General features: G+C 46.6%; 1 protein-coding gene across 1 annotated transcript; it reads left to right on the forward strand.

Moving 5' to 3' along the window:
• The first annotated feature begins 17,847 nt into the window (after window positions 1-17,847).
• Window positions 17,848-19,236, forward strand: LOC133895084 (uncharacterized). Its single transcript, XM_062335284.1, has one exon. It carries the CDS (start codon window positions 17,848-17,850, stop codon window positions 19,234-19,236), a length of 1,389 nt encoding a protein of 462 aa, XP_062191268.1.
• The last annotated feature ends 2,447 nt before the right edge of the window (window positions 19,237-21,683 follow it).

A 21,683-nucleotide genomic window follows, 5' to 3' on the forward strand; every position in this document is an offset into this window, starting at 1 on the left:
AGTTGGCGCGTCATGTAGGGGCCTTCTTCGGTTTTGTAGGATTAATCATGTCTTAGGACTCTTGCGTCGGATTTTACAACACCAGCTTCTACGACTGCTTTGAGTCGACGGTGGACATCTTCGAGTCCCCTTCCATCGATTCGAAAATCATCTTCGAAACTATGGTTTTCTGTTGGGACGATCAAGGTGGACTGATCCACACCGGTACCCTCGACTCCATACCATTGGATGCGTACCGTGAGGTGGGACATCTCGAGTGGGATCCCGCGGGGCCTAATGTTCTCTACTGGATGGACATCGACAGCGACGAGGGTGGCGACGGTGAATCTAACGCTAGCTAGAGCAGCCGAACAGATCAATTTTTGTTTATGGCTAGAGGCGATGACCCCCCATCGGCTGACCCATTGGCAGTAAATCCAAATGTTGTGGTCAATAATGGCACGAAAATCCTTGGAGATCCAGCCATAGCAGTCGATGCCGACGGTACTGACGCTGAGTTACCACTTGAAACATCTGCATCTGGAGCTGTATGTACACCTGACACGGCCCTCCACCGGCGGACCACAAGACGGCAAATGCCTTCTGGCCTCTCCCGACAACTTCCAGTGGGTGTACCTACGCTCGCGATAGCCCACAGCTTAAGGGACAAGATCCCCCCGAATAGTCATCGTGAGGCTTCATCAGCTCGACCGCAACCGAGCCTCGGTAGCGACATATTCAGTACTCCAGATGCTAACGTGCAAGGAGCTCATCTGATTCTCAGAATCCTTCCAAAATTGGATTCGGCAAATCCACTAACTCCCATGGTTAATCAAGTCAAGATCCTACTCGATGCGGCTCAAAACCAAGTCGCTTGAGCAAACAATCCCCGCAACTCCAGGCCCCCCAGTCGGAACTGTCCTAGCTCGAGGAGCCACGTGTGAGAACGCTCTCGAGTAGGGGAATCCCAGATGGGAAGCTTTGATCTATGTATGGCGATCGAAAACCACCGTGAGGAACTCCGTGAAGACGATCGCCGCTACTACGACTGCAGATCTACAGGATGAGTTGGTCGATATGGCTCCCCTTCTCGGAGAGAGAGGCGTAACAGTCCTCCACCACCTCCTCCTGAAGAGTTCGACAGGGGCTACGAGGCTTTCGTACATGAACTCCGGTCGATTTGGTGGCTTGAGAACATCAAAGCGGACCCAATCCAAAAATACGACGGGAAGATCAATCCCAACAAGTGGTTGCAGATCTACACCACCGTAATTCGAGCAGCTGGCGGTGACAATCAAGTAATAGCCAATTATCTGTTAACTGCCCTTGATGGACCCGCAAGGTATTGGTTGCTAAACTTGCCGCCCAATTCGATTCGTTCGTGGGTAGAACTCAAGGCTCAGTTTATAGCCAACTTCCAGGGCACATTTGAATGGCCAGGAACCGAGAACAACCTCCACCAGCTGCACCAAGGCGACAATGAATCTCTTTGAGATTTCATTCATAGGTTCAGCAACAAGCGTAACATAATCCCGAACATCTCAGATGGATCAGTAATTTTCGCCTTCAAACGAGGTGTTCAGGACATAGACTTACGTGGAAAGATGGCTACTAGGAAGATCCGCACGGTCAAAGAGTTTTTCGAGTTGGCCGATAAGTGCGCGAAATTAGAGGAAGCGTAGTTACGCGCTAAAAAACTCCAATCTGGCAAGGACAGACCCGAGTCCTCGAAGAACGAAGGGAAGAAGAACAAACCCATTGACAAGCATAAGGGTCCCGATACGACTATAGCCGCGGTCGATGGGAGCAAATCGTGCAACACTAGGGACAACAAAGGCCTTAGCCGAGGTGGTGGAAAGTGGTGTCCCATCCATCAGAGCAACCAGCACGACTTTGATGAGTGCTTTGTCTTCAAGAAGAAACTTGATGAGAAGATTAAGGCAAATGCTGAGCATGGTAGTAAGCAGGTTAAGCCTAATGTTGAGGGTGACGAGCCCCAGTTCCACGAGGCTGACCACAGCTTGGCGCACATCTTCAGAGGATCCACTGCGTATGAGTCTAAGAGACAATACAAGGCGGTCGAGCGAGAAGTTAACCTGACTCTAACTGGGCCTAATCGGTGTGCAGAACAGTCCAAACAGTATTCTAATTAATCATCAGGAGGATCATTGTTCATAATCCAACCTCAATGATGAACCAGAATCCTGTTTCGGTAGTCCCGGCATGTGTTTTGTGCCAAAGGATCGAAACACATGCCTCCAACATAGTACATCACAACATAGCTCAATAAAGAGCAAGTAATAAACATTTATATTGCAAAAATTAAGCATGCAACTGATTCCAATAATTTATAACAAAAGCGAGTTAGGAGGAGACAAAAAACTCCCAACTCCTAACTATCCAAAGATCTACGCAGTGGAAAGAATAAACTATACAACAAAAGAGAGTGGAGCCACACACCCTTAGGCTCCACTCCAAAAGCTCGAGCTTCGTAGTAGGATGCACTACTCCTGCCCACCACCCTGATCGGCAGGCACAAAGTAGTCGAACACCGCCTCTCCCTCAGCAGCCGGAGTACCTGCATCAACTTAAGGGCAGCACCCTGAGTACGAAGGTACTCACAAGACTTACACAATATGGGTATATAATATCCCGACTCCAAAGATTATGCATTGAGCTGTTAGCAAGAATATAAACATGCAGTTAAGTTAATTAAAGCGGTAAGCAACCTAAACATATGTGTGAGAAACTAACTTAACCAACATATATGAAATTACCCTACAACTACCAACTGATCATATGAAACTGTAACCACAATAGTATCAATGTATAACAAGTGCCATCTCAACCACCTCCCACATATCCGAACCACAAACCATATATCTGAACAATCATCCACAAGCAAGAACTCTACGACTGATACAAATGAAACCATAGCATGCTCATGACCGAGAGTGCGGCAATTTGAACTGTTTTTAGACCCTGCAGGGAGATACTACTGGACCCACATGACTAGGGGACCATACGGCTTGTGCCACCCGCTAAAGTGCACACAAGGGGGTACCCATGTCAACCTTTCCCAACCAGTCCCAACCGTGTGTGGCATGCATCGCTCGGCGCGGCGGTACTAGAACTACTCCTGGAGCAAACTAGTACCACTTACAAGCTTGCCCGCTCACACCGTCGATGTTTAGGCCCCACAAAGCCACAACTGCGAAGCTATTCGGCTTGCCTTACCATTAGATCGGCATGTGGTGAGTAAGATAAGTGCTAAAGCCAACTGTACCGACGGACGGTCTTAAACGATGCAAGCGGCCTACAGTGTCCGGATTCCCTTCCCGAATTGCCCCTGGACTTTCCTTGAGGGCAGATGACATCCCTAACACCGCCTACATCTCATCTCATACTCACCACTCAACCAACAATAATAACATCAACCATGTATTTTTGCGATAAAAGTAAATCCTATGCTCGCGAACAACGGAAAACACCGTTGTTCGACTTCTACCGAAAGACCTAAGCATGGCTAAGCATATAAGTCGAACTTGTACCTAGACATAACATCATCTCAAAGCTACAAGGAACATAGATGAACAAGTCATCGAGATAGAAGAATGCAATTGGCGTAGGTTCTACCCATTTGTTCCCGACATCGACTCCCTATATATGCAAACCTATACATAAGCATAACTTATCAATATTTAGAGTTCATTCAATTCAACTAACAGGGTGCATTATGTTAGATGCTTGCCTTGCTATTTAGGTGGCTATCCAAAGTTTCCGTCACTCTCCTGGATCATCGGCTCGACATTCTCTAAAAAGAATAACGCATGCAATAAAGTGCAACAATGCATGCCACAATATGCACAAGATGAAATACCATAAAGATATGCTTTAAAATGCATTAAAATATTGTTTCTAGCTAGAACAAGTCATAAGAAAACTAGCAAAATTGGATTCACTCATTATTGGTGAATTAATGAAGCTTTAACCTAATTAATTAATCTCAGAAATTTAATTCAACATTTAATGGTTGGGGATATTTTTAATAGATAGAATAGTTTATTATGAAAAAAAAATTGGTTTCATAATTTTTGGAGTTACAAAGAATTTATTATGAATTTTACAAGTTTCAACTAATAGAAAACTATGCTGAAACAGCTGACAGCGGTCAGACCGCAGGCATATGGGCGGTCAGACCGCCTAGAGTCGCGGTCAGACCGCCAAAAATGCGGTCAGACCACCCGCGTATAGAGGGTTTTGGCCACTGGCGGTCTGACCGGCCTGAGCTGGCAGTCAGATCGCTGTATACAGCCGGGGAAACTTGGCGAGCTCGCCGACGATGATTCCAGTGACCTTTGGGGTGGGGATTTGGACCTAGAACATCACCTTGACCTCCTCTACCGCATAGGATCACACGCATACGCCGAAATCGACCAAAACTCAACTATTGCTACCAAAACATCAAGAACTCATGAACTTCAACCCTAACTCCAAATTCTTGGATTTCGACCAACCAATTCGCGCATCCATGCCATGGGAGCCTAGGAGACTCACCCAAAATGTTTTGCCGAGCTTGAGGACCGTTGGTTGAAGGAGGAAAGGCTCGGAAGATGAAAAACCCGATGTTCTTCACGTTTCCACCCTAAACACCAAGAGACATCAAATTCGACTCAAATCCTCCAGGAAAATGAAAATGAATTGGAGGGATGGATAGCTTATTGTAACACCCTAATTTTTCCAATTCTAAAATTTCTCAATATTTGTTAAAGTTCAAAATGAGTTTAAATATTTTTTAAAGAGAGAAAACCCTATTTTATATGAAAGAAGATATGAATGACATAGGATATAAGTGAATATTTTGCATTCATGCTGAATTAGGCAAGTAGTATTTTATTTGATTTTTGATGAATTTATTTGAAGAGTTTTTGCCTGGATTTTGAATTTGAATTTGGATTTTGAATTCATAGGAAAAAGAAAAATAATAAAACCTCTACCGGGCTGCCTTTTCCCTTTTCGGCCCAGCTTCTCCTCGGCTTCGGCCCAGTCGCCGCCGACTTCCCCTCCCACCCGGGCCGCTTGCCTCGGCCCATCTCCGCGCGCCAGCTTGCGCGCCGAACCACTCGCCCGAGCCGCTGACATGCGGGCCCCGCATGTCAGAACCTTCTTCCTCCTCAGTCGGATTCCGACGCAGACACGGGAACGTGCCGGCCATCGATTTCCGTTCGAATCCGAGCCCAAACCGAACCCGAGAACTTCTAGAAAGCAGTCAAATCAAATTCCCGGGATCCCCTCTATCTTTAGCTGGCCTTATCTCTAAGGAAATAGCGGATTTGAGCTCGAATGCATCTCCCCGCCGCCATGTCCGAGTCGATCCACGTTGCCCTGGAGTCCTAGCACACCTCACCCTTCCGAACCCGCCTATATAGCTAGCCCGATCCCCCTTGACCAGTTCCCATCGCCAACTTGTCGAAACCGAGCCTTCTCGCCGAGATTCATCTCACTGCCGACGCCACAGCCGCCGCCTCTGCACGAGCTCGCTGCCCCGCCGATCCCGAGCATCCTGGAGCCTTCCGAGCCCACCATCGGAACCACGTGACCCCACCGAAGCTTTTCCAGCCCTCACCACTGCTGATTGATCGCCGGAGCACCCTCTCCGACGAGTTCCCGAAGCAGCCGCCGCCCCCTTCCGTCGCCGACCACCTTCCCGTGTCGCGCCGCCCTCGGTAAGCTCCAAAACGAGATCGCCGTTACCTTCTTGTCGTGTTCCGCCGCTTGTCGTCGTGATCCGAGGCCGGCGACGAGGTTAGTGCTTGTCTCCGGCGTGTCGCCGCCGTGCCCGAGCTCGGCTCCGCCGTGAACTCCCTCCCCGTCGGTATCCATCTGTCCTGAGCCGTCCGATCTAGTCCGCACGGCCCAGATTAGATCACCCTTCATACCCCTTCGGCCACCAATCCCATGCCGCCACCTGTCCACTTAAACCAGTCAGCAATACCTTGCCACCTCATCATGCCACGTCATCATATATGCTGATGTGTCATCCCTGTCACCATGCCACGTCAGCCAGAGCTACCAAGTCAGTAATTCAAATCTTTTTCAGTATAAAAATAAATCTGATAATTTCTTTAATTGGTAATTTTGTAATTTAGCCCCTAAACTTTTCTGAAATAACAAAAAGAGCCCTGTCTTTTTGCAGTTAGGTCCCTATGCTTTTTCATATTTACATTTAGGTCCCTCTATTTTTACAAAAAAGGTCCCTGAACTTTCTGTTAATTCAATTTAGGCCCTTTTCTTTTTCCAGATTTAACCCTAGACTTGTTTTAGCCCTAACTTTTTCATCGTAACTCCGATTTAAGCGATTCTTGCGCCGATGGATTTATTTTTCAGTGTTCTTTCTTTTTAGCTAGTTTTTATCTCGTTGTTCTTTTGTTTTGTGCTCTGTTCTTAGTGTATCTTGTTTGTTTATTTGCCGGTGATTGTGCGATTAGCCGATAACGTTCCGGATCAATTTGAAGAACATCAAGACCAGGAGCAAGAATACACTGAGTAGCAGCAAGGAGAAGGCAAGTGTCCTTGATCATATTGAACCTATATTTTTAAATGTTTTGTTTTACAAAACTGCATGCAATATCTGTCAATATGATGGGTAGTCACCTATGTTAGGGTTTTTCCCTAAATATTCCCTTATCATCCCTTGGAACCTAGATGGTTTATGGTTAGGAGTCTTTTATGGATAGATTGCTTAGCCTTGCTTTTGGGATTTTGGGAAGTGTCATAATTTTGACTAATGAACATATGCAGTAATGATGGTTAATAAGATGATGTTTTAGCAACATGGAACCTTTGATCTTGAGCATAGGGATGTTGGTGATAGTTGTCATGGTTATGACGTTGGATTAGTGTTTACTCAAGTAACCTAAGTAAGGACCGGTTCATGGAGCGACAACTCAAGAAGTAACGTACCAACCATGAGGCTGATATGGGTAAGGCGTGACATACTGATTAGTGTCATAGAGTGATTCTTGGCAGCACACCACTGACGTGTGTTAAGTGTCTTGTAAACACGGCAACATGGAATTCACTGACTCGTGGGTAAAGTTGGACAACCTCTGTAGAGTGTAAAACTGTTATAACAGCCGTGCTCATGGATATGAGAGACTTGGATCCTCACATGATTAGATGGTGGTTTGGTTTGGTCCTGGTATAGGGAGTACTAGATGGTGTGGTTTTAGTCTTAGTACAGGGAGTACTAGACGGTTGTGGTATGCAGGGTGGGGAACCTTGTATGCTAGATGATGGATTGTTGGGTTACATTCATTTAATTCTTGACTAATGCTTTTGAGTCCAAATGTGTTTTCATTACTCGCATTTACGCAAATAATACCTTATGTCAGCCTATTCTTGATATAAGTCTGCATGCCATTGTTTTCCCACACTTGCTGAGTACATTATGTGCTCATCCTTGCTTTCTCCTACAAAAATATATGCTGCTCAGTGGAAGACTTTGAGGATTTCCAAGACGACGACCTGGTGTTCTAAGGAGCGTGTCTTCCAGTCGGTGCCTGTGGAGTTTTGGTCGCCAATGCTTTCGTCTCACTGCCGTCGTTTAGATGATGTCGTTTAGGTTAATTTTGAGATTGCTTAGGTAAAGTCTTTTATTGTAAGAGGTGAACGTTTAATTAAATAAAGTATTGCTTTTGTTACTTCACCTATGACGTCCTTATGTGTGTTAAACTTCCTGGGCACACATAAGCCGCACTTGGTTTTGGCCGTTAAAATCGGGTGTGACACTTATGAGCTCGTGATCGGAATGGTACCACATGCTCACCTTGATTCGGCTCCTAGAGCGCAGATTTGAGGGAGAAAGGGAGAGAATGCTTGAGAGGGGAGTGAGAGGTAGATGGCGCTCGGGTGGGGACGTGAGGGAGAGTGAGGAGGAGAGAGAGAGGGTAGGTGGGCTGCCCTTTTAGAGTGGAGGAGGTGTGGGGCCCAGTGGGTCCCACATGTTAGAGAGAAAGAGGTCCATTTTAATCGCGAATTTAATTCTTTTCTCTCCCGAATTTTTTCTCTCTCATCCAATTGATTTCAATCGAAGTGCTCTAGTACGCCAAAATAATTTACCTCGAAATTAATTATGACGCTAATGATGCATGATTAAGCTTAATCACGCGATTATGAAATTTGGGACGTGACACTCGGTATCTCAATTGGTTTGAACAGCCGACCACCTTTGATCAAACTGACCATCTGGCTATGGTACCACATCCTCGTCAATAACTGGTCATAGTTCAGCCGACCATACTCAACATCAAGGTTTCCAGAACTCTGGTCGATGGCGGTTGTTTACTCAACCTCATTTTCTCCAAAGCCTTGGACAAGATGGGGATCAAGAGGTCGGACTTTAAAGCTGGAGTCTTGCCTTTCCACGGTATAACTCCTAATTCATCAACCATGCCTCTCAGCCAGATCGAGCTGCCGGTCACGTTTGGTACGCCCAACAACTTCCGTACAAAAAAGCTGACCTTTGATGTTGTGGGCAAGTTCATGGCAGTGGTTCACTATGCCCACCAAGCGCTTAAGATCCCGGGTCCCAACAGGGCCATTACGGTTAAAGGAGATCAACGTGCAGCGGTCAAATGCGATAAGCAAAGCCTAGATATGGTCGAACACTTCAGTCGAGCGGCCATCTCTCCTAAGGACACAAGTTCTAAGTGTCAAAGGTAGCAAGGTGTTGTCGAGGCCATAGACTCCAGGCTCATAAGTCTTGCTGGCGCTACAAAATCCGACGACGCCAAGGTAAGACCCATGATGGCATCAGTAACAAAAGGACCGATGATTGTGTCAAGGCAATGTCCCTCGACCCGTCTGAACCATCCAAGACGGTTAAGGTTGGGGCCAACCTCAATCCCAAATCGGAACTCGAGTTCGTCACCTTCCTCGAAGCAAACCAAGACATGTTTGCATGGCAATTGTCCGATATGTCTAGGGTTCCCAGGGAGGTGATCGAGCATAGACTGGCTGTTAAACCCGATGCCAAACCTATGGTGCAGAAGCAGCAAAGATTTGCAAAAGATAGGAAGCGGGCCATCTAGGAGGAGGTCGATAAGCTCCTGAAGGTGGGCTTCGAGAAGTGTGTCATCCTACATAGCTTGCGAATCCCGTCCTCGTCAAGAAGGCCAATGACAGATGGAGAATGTGCGTCGACTTCATCGACCTCAACAAGGCTTGCCCCAAGGATCTTTTTCCTCTCCCGCGTCGACCAGATCGTCGACTCTACGACAGACTGTGAATTGTTATGTTTTCTAGATGCCTATTTGGGGTATCACCAAATTAGCATGGGATCAGAGGATGAGGAGAAAACTGCTTTTACTACTCCTTTCGGTGTATTTTGTTATGTTAAGATGCCTTTCGGTTTAAAAAATGCTGGTGCTACGTATCAAAGGTGTATTCAAAACTATTTGCAACCCCAAATTGGGCGCAATGTAGAAGCGTACGTCGATGATGTTGTAGTCAAATCAAAAGCCGGAAGCGCATTGGTTGGTGATTTCAAAGAAACATTCGACAACCTTAGGAAGTATCGCATGATGCTCAACCCCGAAAAGTGCATGTTTGGCATGCCGTCCGGTAAGCTTCTCGGCTTCTTGGTATCAAGTCGAGGCATTGAGGCCAACCCGCGCAAAATGGAGGCTCTCGACCAGATGCGATCACCTCGAACACTAAAAGAGGTCCAGAAACTAACAGTTTGCGTTGCTGCTCTTAGTCGATTCATTTCTAAGATGGGCGAGGGAGGGATGCCTTTCTTTAAGCTGTTGAAGAAACAAGATCAGTTCGAGTGGAAGGAAGAAGTGGAGCATGCCTTCCGGGACTTAAAAAGGTACTTATCGTCTCTATTAATCCTTACATCACCTCACGAAAAAGAGGAGCTCTTTTTGTATATTGCAGCTACCCCACAAGTTGTAAGCACGGTACTGTGGTCGAACGAGAATGTCCTGAGAGAAAGGCCAAGGTCCAGAAACCTATTTACTACGTGAGCGAGGTTCTACACGATGCAAAGCTACGATACCCGCAAGTACAGAAGCTGATATATGCAGTCTTGATGTCTTCCCAGAAATTATAGCACTACTTTCAAGCGCACAGGATTACCGTCATGACGGTGTATCCGCTAATACGTAATCGGGAAGCTACTGGACAAATCGCGCAATGGGCGACAGAACTAAACGAGTTCGATGTAAGCTATGCACCATGCACGAGCGTGAAATCCGGATTGTTAGTTGACTTCACCACTGAATGGACAAGTGTTGAAGAAGCAAGGCTAAATATGGTCGAAGATCACTGGACGCTCTTCTTTGATAGATCCCTCACGCTCCAGGGAGTGGGGGCTAGCGTTATACTCAAACTCCAACGGGCGACGAACTCAGGTACGTTGTTCAATTAGATTTTAAAGCCTCTAACAATGTTGCAGAATATGAAGGACTAGTAAACGGACTCCGCATAGCTGCGTCTCTTGGAATTAAACGACTTCTTGTGAAAGAGGACTCATAGCTAGTCGTGAACCAAGTTCAAAAGGATTACCGTTGCTCAGACGACAACATGGCGGCTTATTTACTTGAGGTACAAAAGCTTGAGCAAAAGTTTCAAGGGCTAGAAGTGACGCATATCAAAAGGAGTGATAACTCTGGTGCGGATGAACTTGCTAGACTCGTTTCTTCTCGAGCATCGGTACCCGTAGGAGTCTTCATTGAGAAACTCCTTAAACCATCTATCCTGATAGTTCAACGAATGGATGCTGCCCAACCCGACCAGTAGTTTGGCCATGTCAGCGAGGTAGAACCCGCAGACACAGATGCTGCACTACTCGAACGCCACCCGACTTGGATACTAAGCCTATCTCGAGGGTCGAGACATCCCTGATGATGATGCATCTGCAGAGAAAATTACTCATAAATCCAAGCTCTACATTTCGGTAAACGGCAAGCTCACCAAAAGGGGAGTAACGGAATCTTGATGAAGTGCATCACTCAGAAAGAGGGTAGTAAAATACTGCTTGATATCCATAGAGGCATGTGTGGTAATCATGCGTCTTCTTGCACCTTGGTCGGAAAAGTTTTTCGCCAGGGATTCTATTGGCCGACTACCCTCCAGATACTTCCAAGCTGGTCAAAAAGTACGAGAGCTGCCAATTTTTTGGAAGGGAGACCATTAGACTAGCCCAAGATTTGCAAACAATTCCTCTTTCTTGACCTTCCTCTATCTAGGGCTTGGACATCCTGGGACCGTTCCCAAGGGACCAAGGCGGTTACAAGTTCCTATTTGTGGCTATGGATATGTTCACCAAGTGGATAGAGACCGAACCCATAGGAAAGATAACCGCAGAAGTAGCCAAAAAGTTCATGAGGAGCATAATTACTCGATTCAGCATTCCGCATCGGATAATTACAGATAACAGTAGCCAGTTCAGAAGCAAGACCTTTATTGCGTTCTGTGCAGAATTCAGTGTCAAAACTCGTTTCACCTCAGTAGCTCACCCACAAAGTAACGGTCAAGTCGAACCATGCTAATGGAATAGTTTTACAGGGCATCAAAACTCGGGTCTTCGATAGGCTAAAAGTCTACTTGAAATGTTGGGTGAAAGAACTTTCCTCAGTACTATGGGCTGTTTGTACTTCGACCAATAGAGTTACTAGTGAAACTCCATTTTTCTTGGTTTATGGAGCGGAAGTGATGCTTTTGACTGAGTTGCAGTTTGGATCACCTCGAGTGGAAAGTTACTCTGAAGAAGGGCAGGAGCAACTACAAGCGGATGACATAAATTTACTTGAGGAGTACCAAGATCGAGCATCTATTCGAGCGGCTAAGTATCAGCAGGCCCTGCGTAGATATCAAAGCCAGAGAATTCAACCCAGAGAACACACTGCTGGGGACCTCATCCTACGAAAGGTGCATAAACAGGCCTGACGCCACAAGTTATCACCTAAGTGGGAAGGACCTTACATAGTAGTCAAAGTCACTCGACCTGGATCAGTACGGCTATCTACTCCGAACGGTGAGATACTCGAGCACTCATGGAACATCGACCAGCTCTGAAAGTTTTATTCATAGAAAAGGTAGATTATAGGTAAGTCGATTACATTCTCTACCCATTGGGTTTAACATCAAAACCGCACCCAAATATATGGGCAAAAAATACATTATAAACCCACGCCTATTAGGGTTTTTACCTGCGGGCATGTGGATAAAATATGCCCATTGCCATCCCTACTCTAATATCTGAAAAAAACAATGCACCATGTATGCAAGCACGATACCTTGCTCAAGATCTCAAAGTGACGCCGCCAATCAGTGTAGCCATGGCTCGGTTCGGATTGAGGAGGCACATCGTGGCTCTATCGACCAGGCGCAGCTCCACCAACAAGCAAAGCCCTCCCATGGATCTCCTAGCTCTAGTACCTCAGCTCGGTCTGTGCAGCGCCTCCCTTCCCCCACCCCTCCCTCCTCATCACCTCCTCCCCCACCGCTTCTTCCCCACCGACACAATTCACCTCTCCCACACCATGATCCCTCATCTCCACCATTGTCGCAAGCGTCTTGAGGACCTCGAGACTCCCATGTTGTCGTCATGTCCCCGACGTCAATACAGGATCCCCTCCACCAACTGATCCACGCGGTCGAGCTCCAACATGTCATCAAGGCACTCTGCAAGGGACACCAAAACACTACCAGGCCCTCGAGGTATATGCTGCCCTCCCCATGATTGTTGCTTTATCTGTTTGGCGCATAGAAGGTGTTTGATACAATGCCGCTGAATGGGTGTTTTGCTTCTTGCTAATGTTGTTTCGCTAGTTGGTCTCTTGGTTGCCAATTGCACCTACTTAGGCACAATCTGGAACCAAGCGGCAAGATACTCCTGCCTACAAGGAATACGACATGGGGCACAATAAACAAAACTTCAGAGATGGTGGACATGAAAGATAGGAGCGGTCGACATGATGCATATTTAGGAAAGAGTGCAGGTGGTCACATATGTTGCTTGGAACATCTGGAAAGAAACATATGTTGTTTGGAACATCTGGAAAGAAAGGTGTCGGAGAATAGTTCAAGGGAAATCTCTCATGGAGAATCAATTGTCAAACCTGATATAACAGGACGTGGAGGTACTACGCAAAGGAGATGAGAACTAGAGGCATAACAATGTAGTAGTAATGGCCTATCTGGACTAGTAGTAGTAAACATTCAGTTATTGTAAGCTTTGAGTTCGCTTGTCACCAAGTCAGCAGTCAGGCCTCCTGATGTAAATAATCCATGCTTTCTTCTATAATGCAATAGCAAAGCACCTGTTGAAGTCAGGAATAAGTCTTATCCGTGCCCGTTTCGCCAGTGTATTCACTCCACGTATCTAACATGTAGACCCAAATCATTTAATAGTATATAAACTAGAGTCCTTACTACTTGAGTCTCTCATTCTCTCATCTCATTCCAACCCACACCTAGCCTAGCCACCACACACACCCCAGTCGGCAAACACCCCATCCACCCACCTCACGTTTGTCCACCTTAGTCCGCTGACCTCATTGTTCGCTCCCGTCCACCCACCTCGTGGTTCACCCTTGTCCGCAGGTATACGGGTGTGCTCCGTGGGTATGTGATACGCATGGGTGGTGGACATAGATGATATTTCTTATCCGTGGTGGGTAATAGATTCGGACGATAGTTTAGAAATTAGCTCGCGAGTATGAATTTATATAATCCCTATCCACAGGTTTTGTGCCTGTTGCTACTTATATCATAGTCTAAGAAATAATATTCAAGGAAACAAAATAGTACGTAACATGTTTGTAAACCTAATAATGTTGTAATATGAGCATACTAATACCACTTCTGTGTGGCCTACCTAAATATTCATCATAACGCTGTTATTTAAAGTAAATTAATTTTAACCGCATATATTATCAATAGGACACCTATCTTCTACTGGAGGTACATTGAAATTGTACTGGAGCATTAATTGATTCGACACAAGATAAAGCACCACACCTAAAGTTACAACAGTACCACGGCTGCAGCTGATCTGTCAGTCGTATATATAAAATAAAGCACCGCACCTAAAGCACGTGGCATCATTGCTCGTTTGTCCATTGGATACCAACTCCTTGACATTGACACTATTACACCGCTAGAAGGTGATTTGGTCAAACACTAGGAGAGGTGTAGCTTATCAGTTATATAAATCATCACTGATGTGTGTGAGTGAGAGAGGTTCAAATTATCAAAAGCCAATTTGACACATCTGTAGGACTCGGTAGTCAAGATATATACTGGAAATTTAGCTATATTTTTTTCCCAAAAATAAAGAGCTCCTTCGTATGACTTTACTAATTACATATCACCAACATGAAAGAGATAACAAAATAAAAATGGAAATTAGAAGGAGAAAAACCTCAAAAATTTTAAGGACTTTCGCCACCATCTCATCGCAGGGTAGGCGAAGTCTATCACTAAAGTAGTCTGCGAAGACAATCGCCTCATTATCTTCTGTGGCGTCAGGGTTTCCTGGTCCTTCAGAAGCCTAATCTTCGATACATCACTTGGCAGGCCTTCTTTCTTTATACCAACCATAACTTCATCATCGACCTTTGATCTCCTGATCCAGTAGATCTTTGGCTTGCCAATCTTGCCTTTCAAAACCATCGGCCCGAGCAACCTCGGGTTAAGTCCGAAGAGTTGCGAAAGATTGCGAGTAGCTTTGGTTAAAGCATAGAGAGCTGTGTGAGCGGGCTTTAAGGCAGCGAGAAGTAAAAGTGAACCGCCGGGTGAAATATATATAGCGACCAAAACATTGAGGGCATTTGAAAAGATGTCTATTGGGATTTGAATCGTCTCTTTATTGGCAGTTAAGAAAAAATAATAGTAACCGACTCCTCGAGATACAACCGTCTCACCAGGAAACTGTTAGTAGTAGAAAGTCAGACCCTTCGGGTAGGAAAGGGGGGCTCTTTTGCTGAAGGTGAATTGTGTACCACAAGTCCTTTGACGTGCCAAAGGAGACGGCGTTTCGTGATACCATCTAATCCACATGTTCAACCCATCGAAGTGGAGCCTTGCCTGTGGGGGGCTGTTGTGGGGAATGGTCTCACAGGCCCCCTTCAGGTCTTTTGTTAAAGACCTCTGTGACCACTGTTTACTAACAAAGTTTACGGTTGTCGTGGATCTATCATGTTACAAAGAATCTTCAACACTCTGAAGGTACTCTTCAGATATTCGGCACCGCTAAAGCATTTCCAACAGCCTAGAGTGACGAAGCATAGGTCAGGTCTTTGGATGTCAATAGAAGCCCTTCGCACAATGGTGCGAGGAAGTCGACAAAAGAGACGCCGGAGACTATGTCACAGGCGAATCCAACATCGAGCCTTTGGGGGCCAGCCAAGGACCTTCGCTAGGCATCGCAAGGAGGATGACCGAAGGGAAGCCGAAGGTGCCACCGAATGTAGACCTTCAGGAGCCCAAGTGAAGGGGGGACCATTACTGACAACTGAAGACGACGAAGGGCAAGATTGTTAATAAGCCAGGTGTACTTAGCATAGTAGCAAAATAACCACAAATATGCCCAGAATGTGGCAGTTAAAGGGGCAATATTGTAATCAGTAACAAAGAATGAATGTGTACAACCTATAAATAGGATGATGTTGTAACCGAATAGATGGGTGAAATTAATATCAGTGAACAGTTCCCCACTTTGGGGTGTTTCCATCCAACCTTCGGATCACTTCAAGATTCTGAAGGCGCACCACTTTGTTCGGTTACACAAGTTTCCAACAATTTGGATGATATCTTATTTACCAGCAGCGATAAGGATATGCTATTTGAGACCAAGAGATTTTTTTCCTCTAATTTTGATATGAATGATCTTGGTGAAGCTTATTACATTCTTGGCATTGAGATTCCACGAATTGCTCGAAATGAGTATTAGGTTTGTCTCAAAAGGCATACATAAAAAAGTACTAAAGAAATACAATATGTATAAGTGCTCTGCCTCACCAGCTCCTATTGTTAAGGGCGATAAGTTTGGGATATTTCAATGTTCGAGGAACCAATATGAAGCTAATTAGATGAAGTCAATTATTTATCCTTCAGCTGTCGGAAGCATTATGTATGCTCAAGTATGTACACGCAAGTATGTACGCGCCCTGAAATATTTTTATAACTGGGATGCTTGGTAGATATCAATCAAATCTGGGACCGGACCACTAGGAGGCCGTTAAGAAATCCCTTTGCTCTTTGCAAGGCACTAAGCACTATATGCTTATATTTAGAAAATCTGAAACCTTGAAATTATTGGTTATTCGAAGGCACTCAAGTGAGGCAATAAGAGAGCACTTGCAGGTTTATACTAGGGGAACTGAAACAAGTGGAGCAACAACTGCCTGAAGCGCCAAGTTCTCTGTGTTGTTTTGTGGTTGTGTGCTTCCTTGGTTAAAGCTTTCATAGAATCTTGGCAAGATGCACTATTCTTTTTTCCCAAAAATTTGGACAGGGGCTTAAACAAATGAGAGAAGCAGTACTTGAAGCTAGATGCATGGGCGAATTCACAGCACTCTGCTCCCACCACTACACCCTGAGAGTGTTACTGATGCACTATTGTCATTAGCAAGTGAAATTTCAGATATCTCCAGCAACTTCTTCAACATCACCCTTAGTTAAGTCTCAACCTTAAGATAAATAGTAGAAATACCACAACACTATTGTGTTAGATGTATATGTGTATTTGTATTTTCCCCATTGTATAAGGGGTTTCCTGCATATTTGCCCCCACCTGTACATGTATATATTTGGGCCTAGAGCCCCTATGTTGAATACAAGTGCTATTCATAACATGGTATCTGGAGCCAAAAACTAGGGTTAGGGTTTGTTCTCTCTCTCCCTGGTCGATTTTTTTTCCACCGCACGTTGCACTTGCGTGCCTACCACCACCACCGTCTGTTCTTTGTTCTGAATAGAGGGATCCGCTACTGTTCTGCCGGATCTGCTACTGTTCCGCCAGATCTTCTCGTCGTCGTTCTAGCGTCGCCGGGTTCTGCTCGCCGTCGTTCCAGCCGTCACCGTCGGAGTCCGTCCCGTCGCCACCGGATTCGCGCCGCCGCCGAACTCGTCAGTCCCACCGCCGCCGGATTCGTGCCGCTGCTGGACCTCTCCCCACCGACGGGGTCCCCCGCCGCCGACCTCGCCTCGCCCCCGTTGGAATCCGCCGATGTCGGGGTCCGTCGCTGCCGGATTTCCGCCGCCGCCGGGGTCTGCCATCGGGACCCGCCGCCGTCGGGGTTCGTCGGGCTTCGGGGTCCGCAGTCGGGGTCTTGCCCTCCGCCACTAGGTCACCGGAACCCACCTCCACCGCCGTCGGGACCGCACCGGGGACCCGCCTCCACTGCCGTCGGGACCGCACCGGGGTCTGTGCTGCTCCTCTCTCTCTCTCTCTCTCTCTCGGTGCCTCTGTTTTGCTTTGTTCAACAGAGTCGTGAGCACCCAGAAGAAGGAAGAGCAGTAGCATTTTCCCAGTAGTGTAAAAAAAAAGACCTACCTTTTCTCTCCTGTTTTGGCTGTACGTAGCTCTCTGCTGCTACAGTCTTCGCCAGCTTATCTTGCTTGGCTCTGGAAAGGTAGTGTGATTAAAAAAAAAACTACTGCCGCCGCCGCCGCTTCTATTCTGCTCACTTGCCGTCGCTCGCCGCTTTTCACTTGCGCTCTTACTGTCGACAGGTGTTTTGCTTCAGGATGTCGTCTTCAGCTCCTTTGTCAGGTGGTCTCCAGGTTCCGCGATGTCCGGTGCTTTTCAATGGCACTAATTATCGCGACTGGGTGCCACGGATGATGTGGCACATGAAGGGTCTTCGTCTTTGGTATTTTCTTACTGGTGATCTGCCATGTTCACCCAAGCCTGTATGCCCTATTCAGCCAGTGATTCCCGAGAATGCTTCAGAGGATGACAAGGCGCAGCTGCTTGCCTCTTATGATGATAATCTGTTAGCTTATGATACAGATTTTGTTGCATACAGGACTTGGTTGGATGAGGATGCTCGTGCTGCCTCTATTCTTGTTGCCAGTATGGAGGAGTGTCTTGCTGCAGATATTGTTTACTTTGACTTTTCACATCAGATGTGGACTTCTCTTCATGATCTTTATGAGCCATCTGGTCAGTCATTGTATATTGATGCTTTACGCCAGGAGCAGCTGTTACAGCAGGGTGATGCCACAGTTGAGGAGTTCTATGCACATATGTCTGCTGTGTGGCGTCAGCTTGATTCTCTTAGTCCTCAGTTGTCAGTTGCCACTTGTGAGTCCTGCAGGGGTCAGAAGAATGCTTTGTTTGTACGGCATACATATGACTTCTTGACCCGTCTTCGTGCTGAGTTTGAGCTACTTCATGCTCAGCTGCTTGCTCGTCAGCCATGTGTGTCTCTGATGGATGCTCTTGCTGCTATTCATAATGAAGAGACATGTCTTCGTACTGCAGGCCTGCTACAGTCTCCTTCTGCCTTGGCTGTTCGTTCGCCTCCTCCTCCGCCCGCGGCGCCTTCTTCAATGGTGCCCTCTTCTAGGGTTGGAGGGAGTGGCAGTCTTCATTGCAAGTATTGTGATAAGGATGGACATGTGGAGGATTATTGTTACATGAAGAAGAAGGCTCAGGGTCGTCGTGGTGGTCGTACTTCACAGGGTGGCAGTAGTGCTAGTAGTCCTGGTACTGGAGGTTCTCAGAGGGGTTCTGCTGGTTCTGAGACACAGGAGATCCTCATGTTGCTTCGTCGCCTTGCTGCCTCTACACCTCCTGGAGTTGTTGGTTCTATTACTCCGGCCTCTGCACCGTCAAATCTTGCTGCTGCTGCTTCTCAGTCTTCCACTGAGGGACCACTTTCCACTTCCGCTCTAGGTACTTTTCCATGGATTCTTGATTCTGGTGCATCTTTTCATATGACTCATGATCGTACCAATCTTTCTTCCATTAGTACTCCATCTATCCCTATCACTGTTCATACTGCAGATGGATCACCCCTTTCTGTTGCAGGACGAGGCACTCTTTTGTCCGACTCTTTTCATGTTCCTGCTGTTTCTTATGTTCCCAAACTGACCATGCAGCTTATCTCAGCTGGCCAGCTCACTGATCATGGTTGTCGTGTCATTCTCGACTCTGACTCTTGTTGTGTTCAGGATCATAGCACGGGTCTCCTGGTTGGTACTAGCCCTCGTCGACGTGATTCTCAGCGCCTTTAGGAGCTTGACTGGCTTCGTCTTCCTTCCGCTGCCTCTACCAGTCTCGTGGGCTCTGCTTCTGCTGTTTCGTCTTCATCGTCCTTTGCTCAGTGGCATCATTGTTTGGGCCATCTTTGTGGTTCGCGTCTGTCTACATTAGTTCGTCGTGGTCTTTTGGGATCCGTCTCTGGTGATGTATCGTTGGATCAGTGTCAAGGATGTAGGCTAGGTAAGTAGATTCAGCTTCCCTATCATTCTAGTGAGTCAGTGTCGAAGCGTCCTTTTGATCTTGTTCATTCTGATGTATGGGGTCCGGCTCCCTTCGTTTCGAAAGGGGACCATCGATACTATATACTTTTTATAGATGAGTTTTCTCGCCATACATGGGTTTATTTCATGACACATCGTAGTGAGGCTTTATCTATCTATAAGACATTTGCCACCATGGTTCGTACTCAGTTTGACACTGCCATTAGGATTTTTCGTGCTGACTCTGCTGGGGAGTACCTTTCTGGAGCCCTTCACCAGTTTCTTTCGGAGCATGGCACTCTTACCCAATTCTCTTGTCCTGGTGCTCATGCTCAGAACGGTGTTGCTAAGCGCAAGCATCGTCATCTTCTTGAGACTGCTCGTGCTCTTATGATTGCCTCTTCTGTTCCACCTCATTTTTGGGCTGATGCTGCCTCTACTGCCACTTATTTGACTAACATCCAGCCTTCATCAGCTCTTCATGGTGGGATTCCATATGAGCATCTTTGTGGGAAGACGCCTGACTACCCCAGCCTTCATCTTTTTGGTTGTGTGTGCTATGTGCTCCTTGCACCTTGAGAGCGCACCAAGCTGACCGCTCAGTCTGTTGAGTGTGTCTTTCTGGGATATATGCTGAACATAAGGGGTATCGTTGTTGGGGTCCTATTGGACGTCGGATTAGGATCTCTCGGGATGTTACTTTTGATGAGTCTCGTCCTTTCTATCCTCGTCCTTCTTCAGATGCTTCTCATGCATCTGTAGTTGAGCCACTTTCTTTCCTGACTTTTCCTGATACTCCTATTGTCACTGCTTAGTCCTCATGCTTGGTGCCCTCTTCTTCTGATCCTTCTGTGGTGCCGTCTTTGGAGCCTTCTTCTCAGGCTCCAGTTGGTACTATCTATGATCATAAGCCGCCTGTGACATAGTTCTACACACGTGACCGACGTGTTGCAGATCCATCCTCTGCTATGCCTTCCTCTGATGTGCCACCTTCTCCTAATGCATCTTTGTCTGATGTGTCTTCTTCTGGTGAGTCATCTTCTGCAGAGGATTCTTCTCCTGAGTCTCACCACTATGCCCTTCGTGATCGTCGGTCGATTCGACCTCCAGACCGGTTTGTTGCTAGCACTGTTCTTTCCGAGCCGACCTCTTACCGCGATGCTATTCATCATCAGGAATGGCAGTATGCGATGGCAGAGGAGATTGCTGCTCTTGAGCGCACTGGCATGTGGGATCTTGTTTCCCTTCCTGCACATGTTCGTCCTATCACGTGCAAGTGGGTTTACAAGGTTAAGACCCGATCTGATGGTTCTCTTGAGCATTACAAGGCTCGCCTTGTGGCGCGTGGTTTTCAGCAGGAGCATGGTCGTGACTATGATGAGACCTTTGCTCCTGTGGCTCACATGACCACTGTTCGCACTCTTCTTGCTGTGGCCTCTGTTCGTGCGTGGTCCATCTCTCAGCTTGATGTCAAGAATGCCTTTCTTAATGGCGAGCTGCGTGAGGAGGTGTATATGCAGCCTCCGCCTGGGTATTCCGTCCCTGAGGGTATGGTTTGTCGCCTTCGTCGCTCTCTTTATGGGCTTAAGCAAGCTCCTCGTGCTTGGTTTCAGCGCTTTGCTTCTATCGTTAGTGCTGCTGGTTTTTCTGCCAGTGCTCATGATCCGGCGCTTTTTGTCCACACTTCGTCTCGTGGTCGGACACTTCTCCTTCTTTATGTTGATGATATGATCATTACTGGAGATGATTCTCAGTACATTGCCTTTGTGAAGGCACGCCTCAGTGAGCAGTTTCTCATGTCTGATCTAGGTCCTCTTCATTACTTCCTTAGAATTGAGGTTTCTTCCACGCCTGAGGGCTTCTATCTGTCCCAAGAAAAGTACATTCAGGAACTTCTTGATCGTGCTTCTCTCACTGACCAGCGTACTGTTGAGACTCCCATGGAGCTTAATGTTCATCTTCGTGCCACCGATGGTGAGCCTCTTTCTGACCCCACACGCTATCATCACATTGTAGGGAGTCTTGTGTATCTTGGTGTTACTCGTCCTGACATTTCGTACTCTGTACATATCCTCAGTCAGTTTGTTTTAGCTCCCACTCAGCTCCACTATAGTCATCTTCTTCGGGTTCTGCGTTATCTTCATGGGACTATCTCTCATCGTCTGTTCTTTCCGTGCTCCAGCTCTTTACACCTTCAGGCCTATTCAGATGCTACTTGG

This window comes from Phragmites australis, chromosome 16 (assembly GCF_958298935.1).
Source record: "Phragmites australis chromosome 16, lpPhrAust1.1, whole genome shotgun sequence".
Classification (NCBI taxonomy): Eukaryota; Viridiplantae; Streptophyta; class Magnoliopsida; order Poales; family Poaceae; genus Phragmites; species Phragmites australis.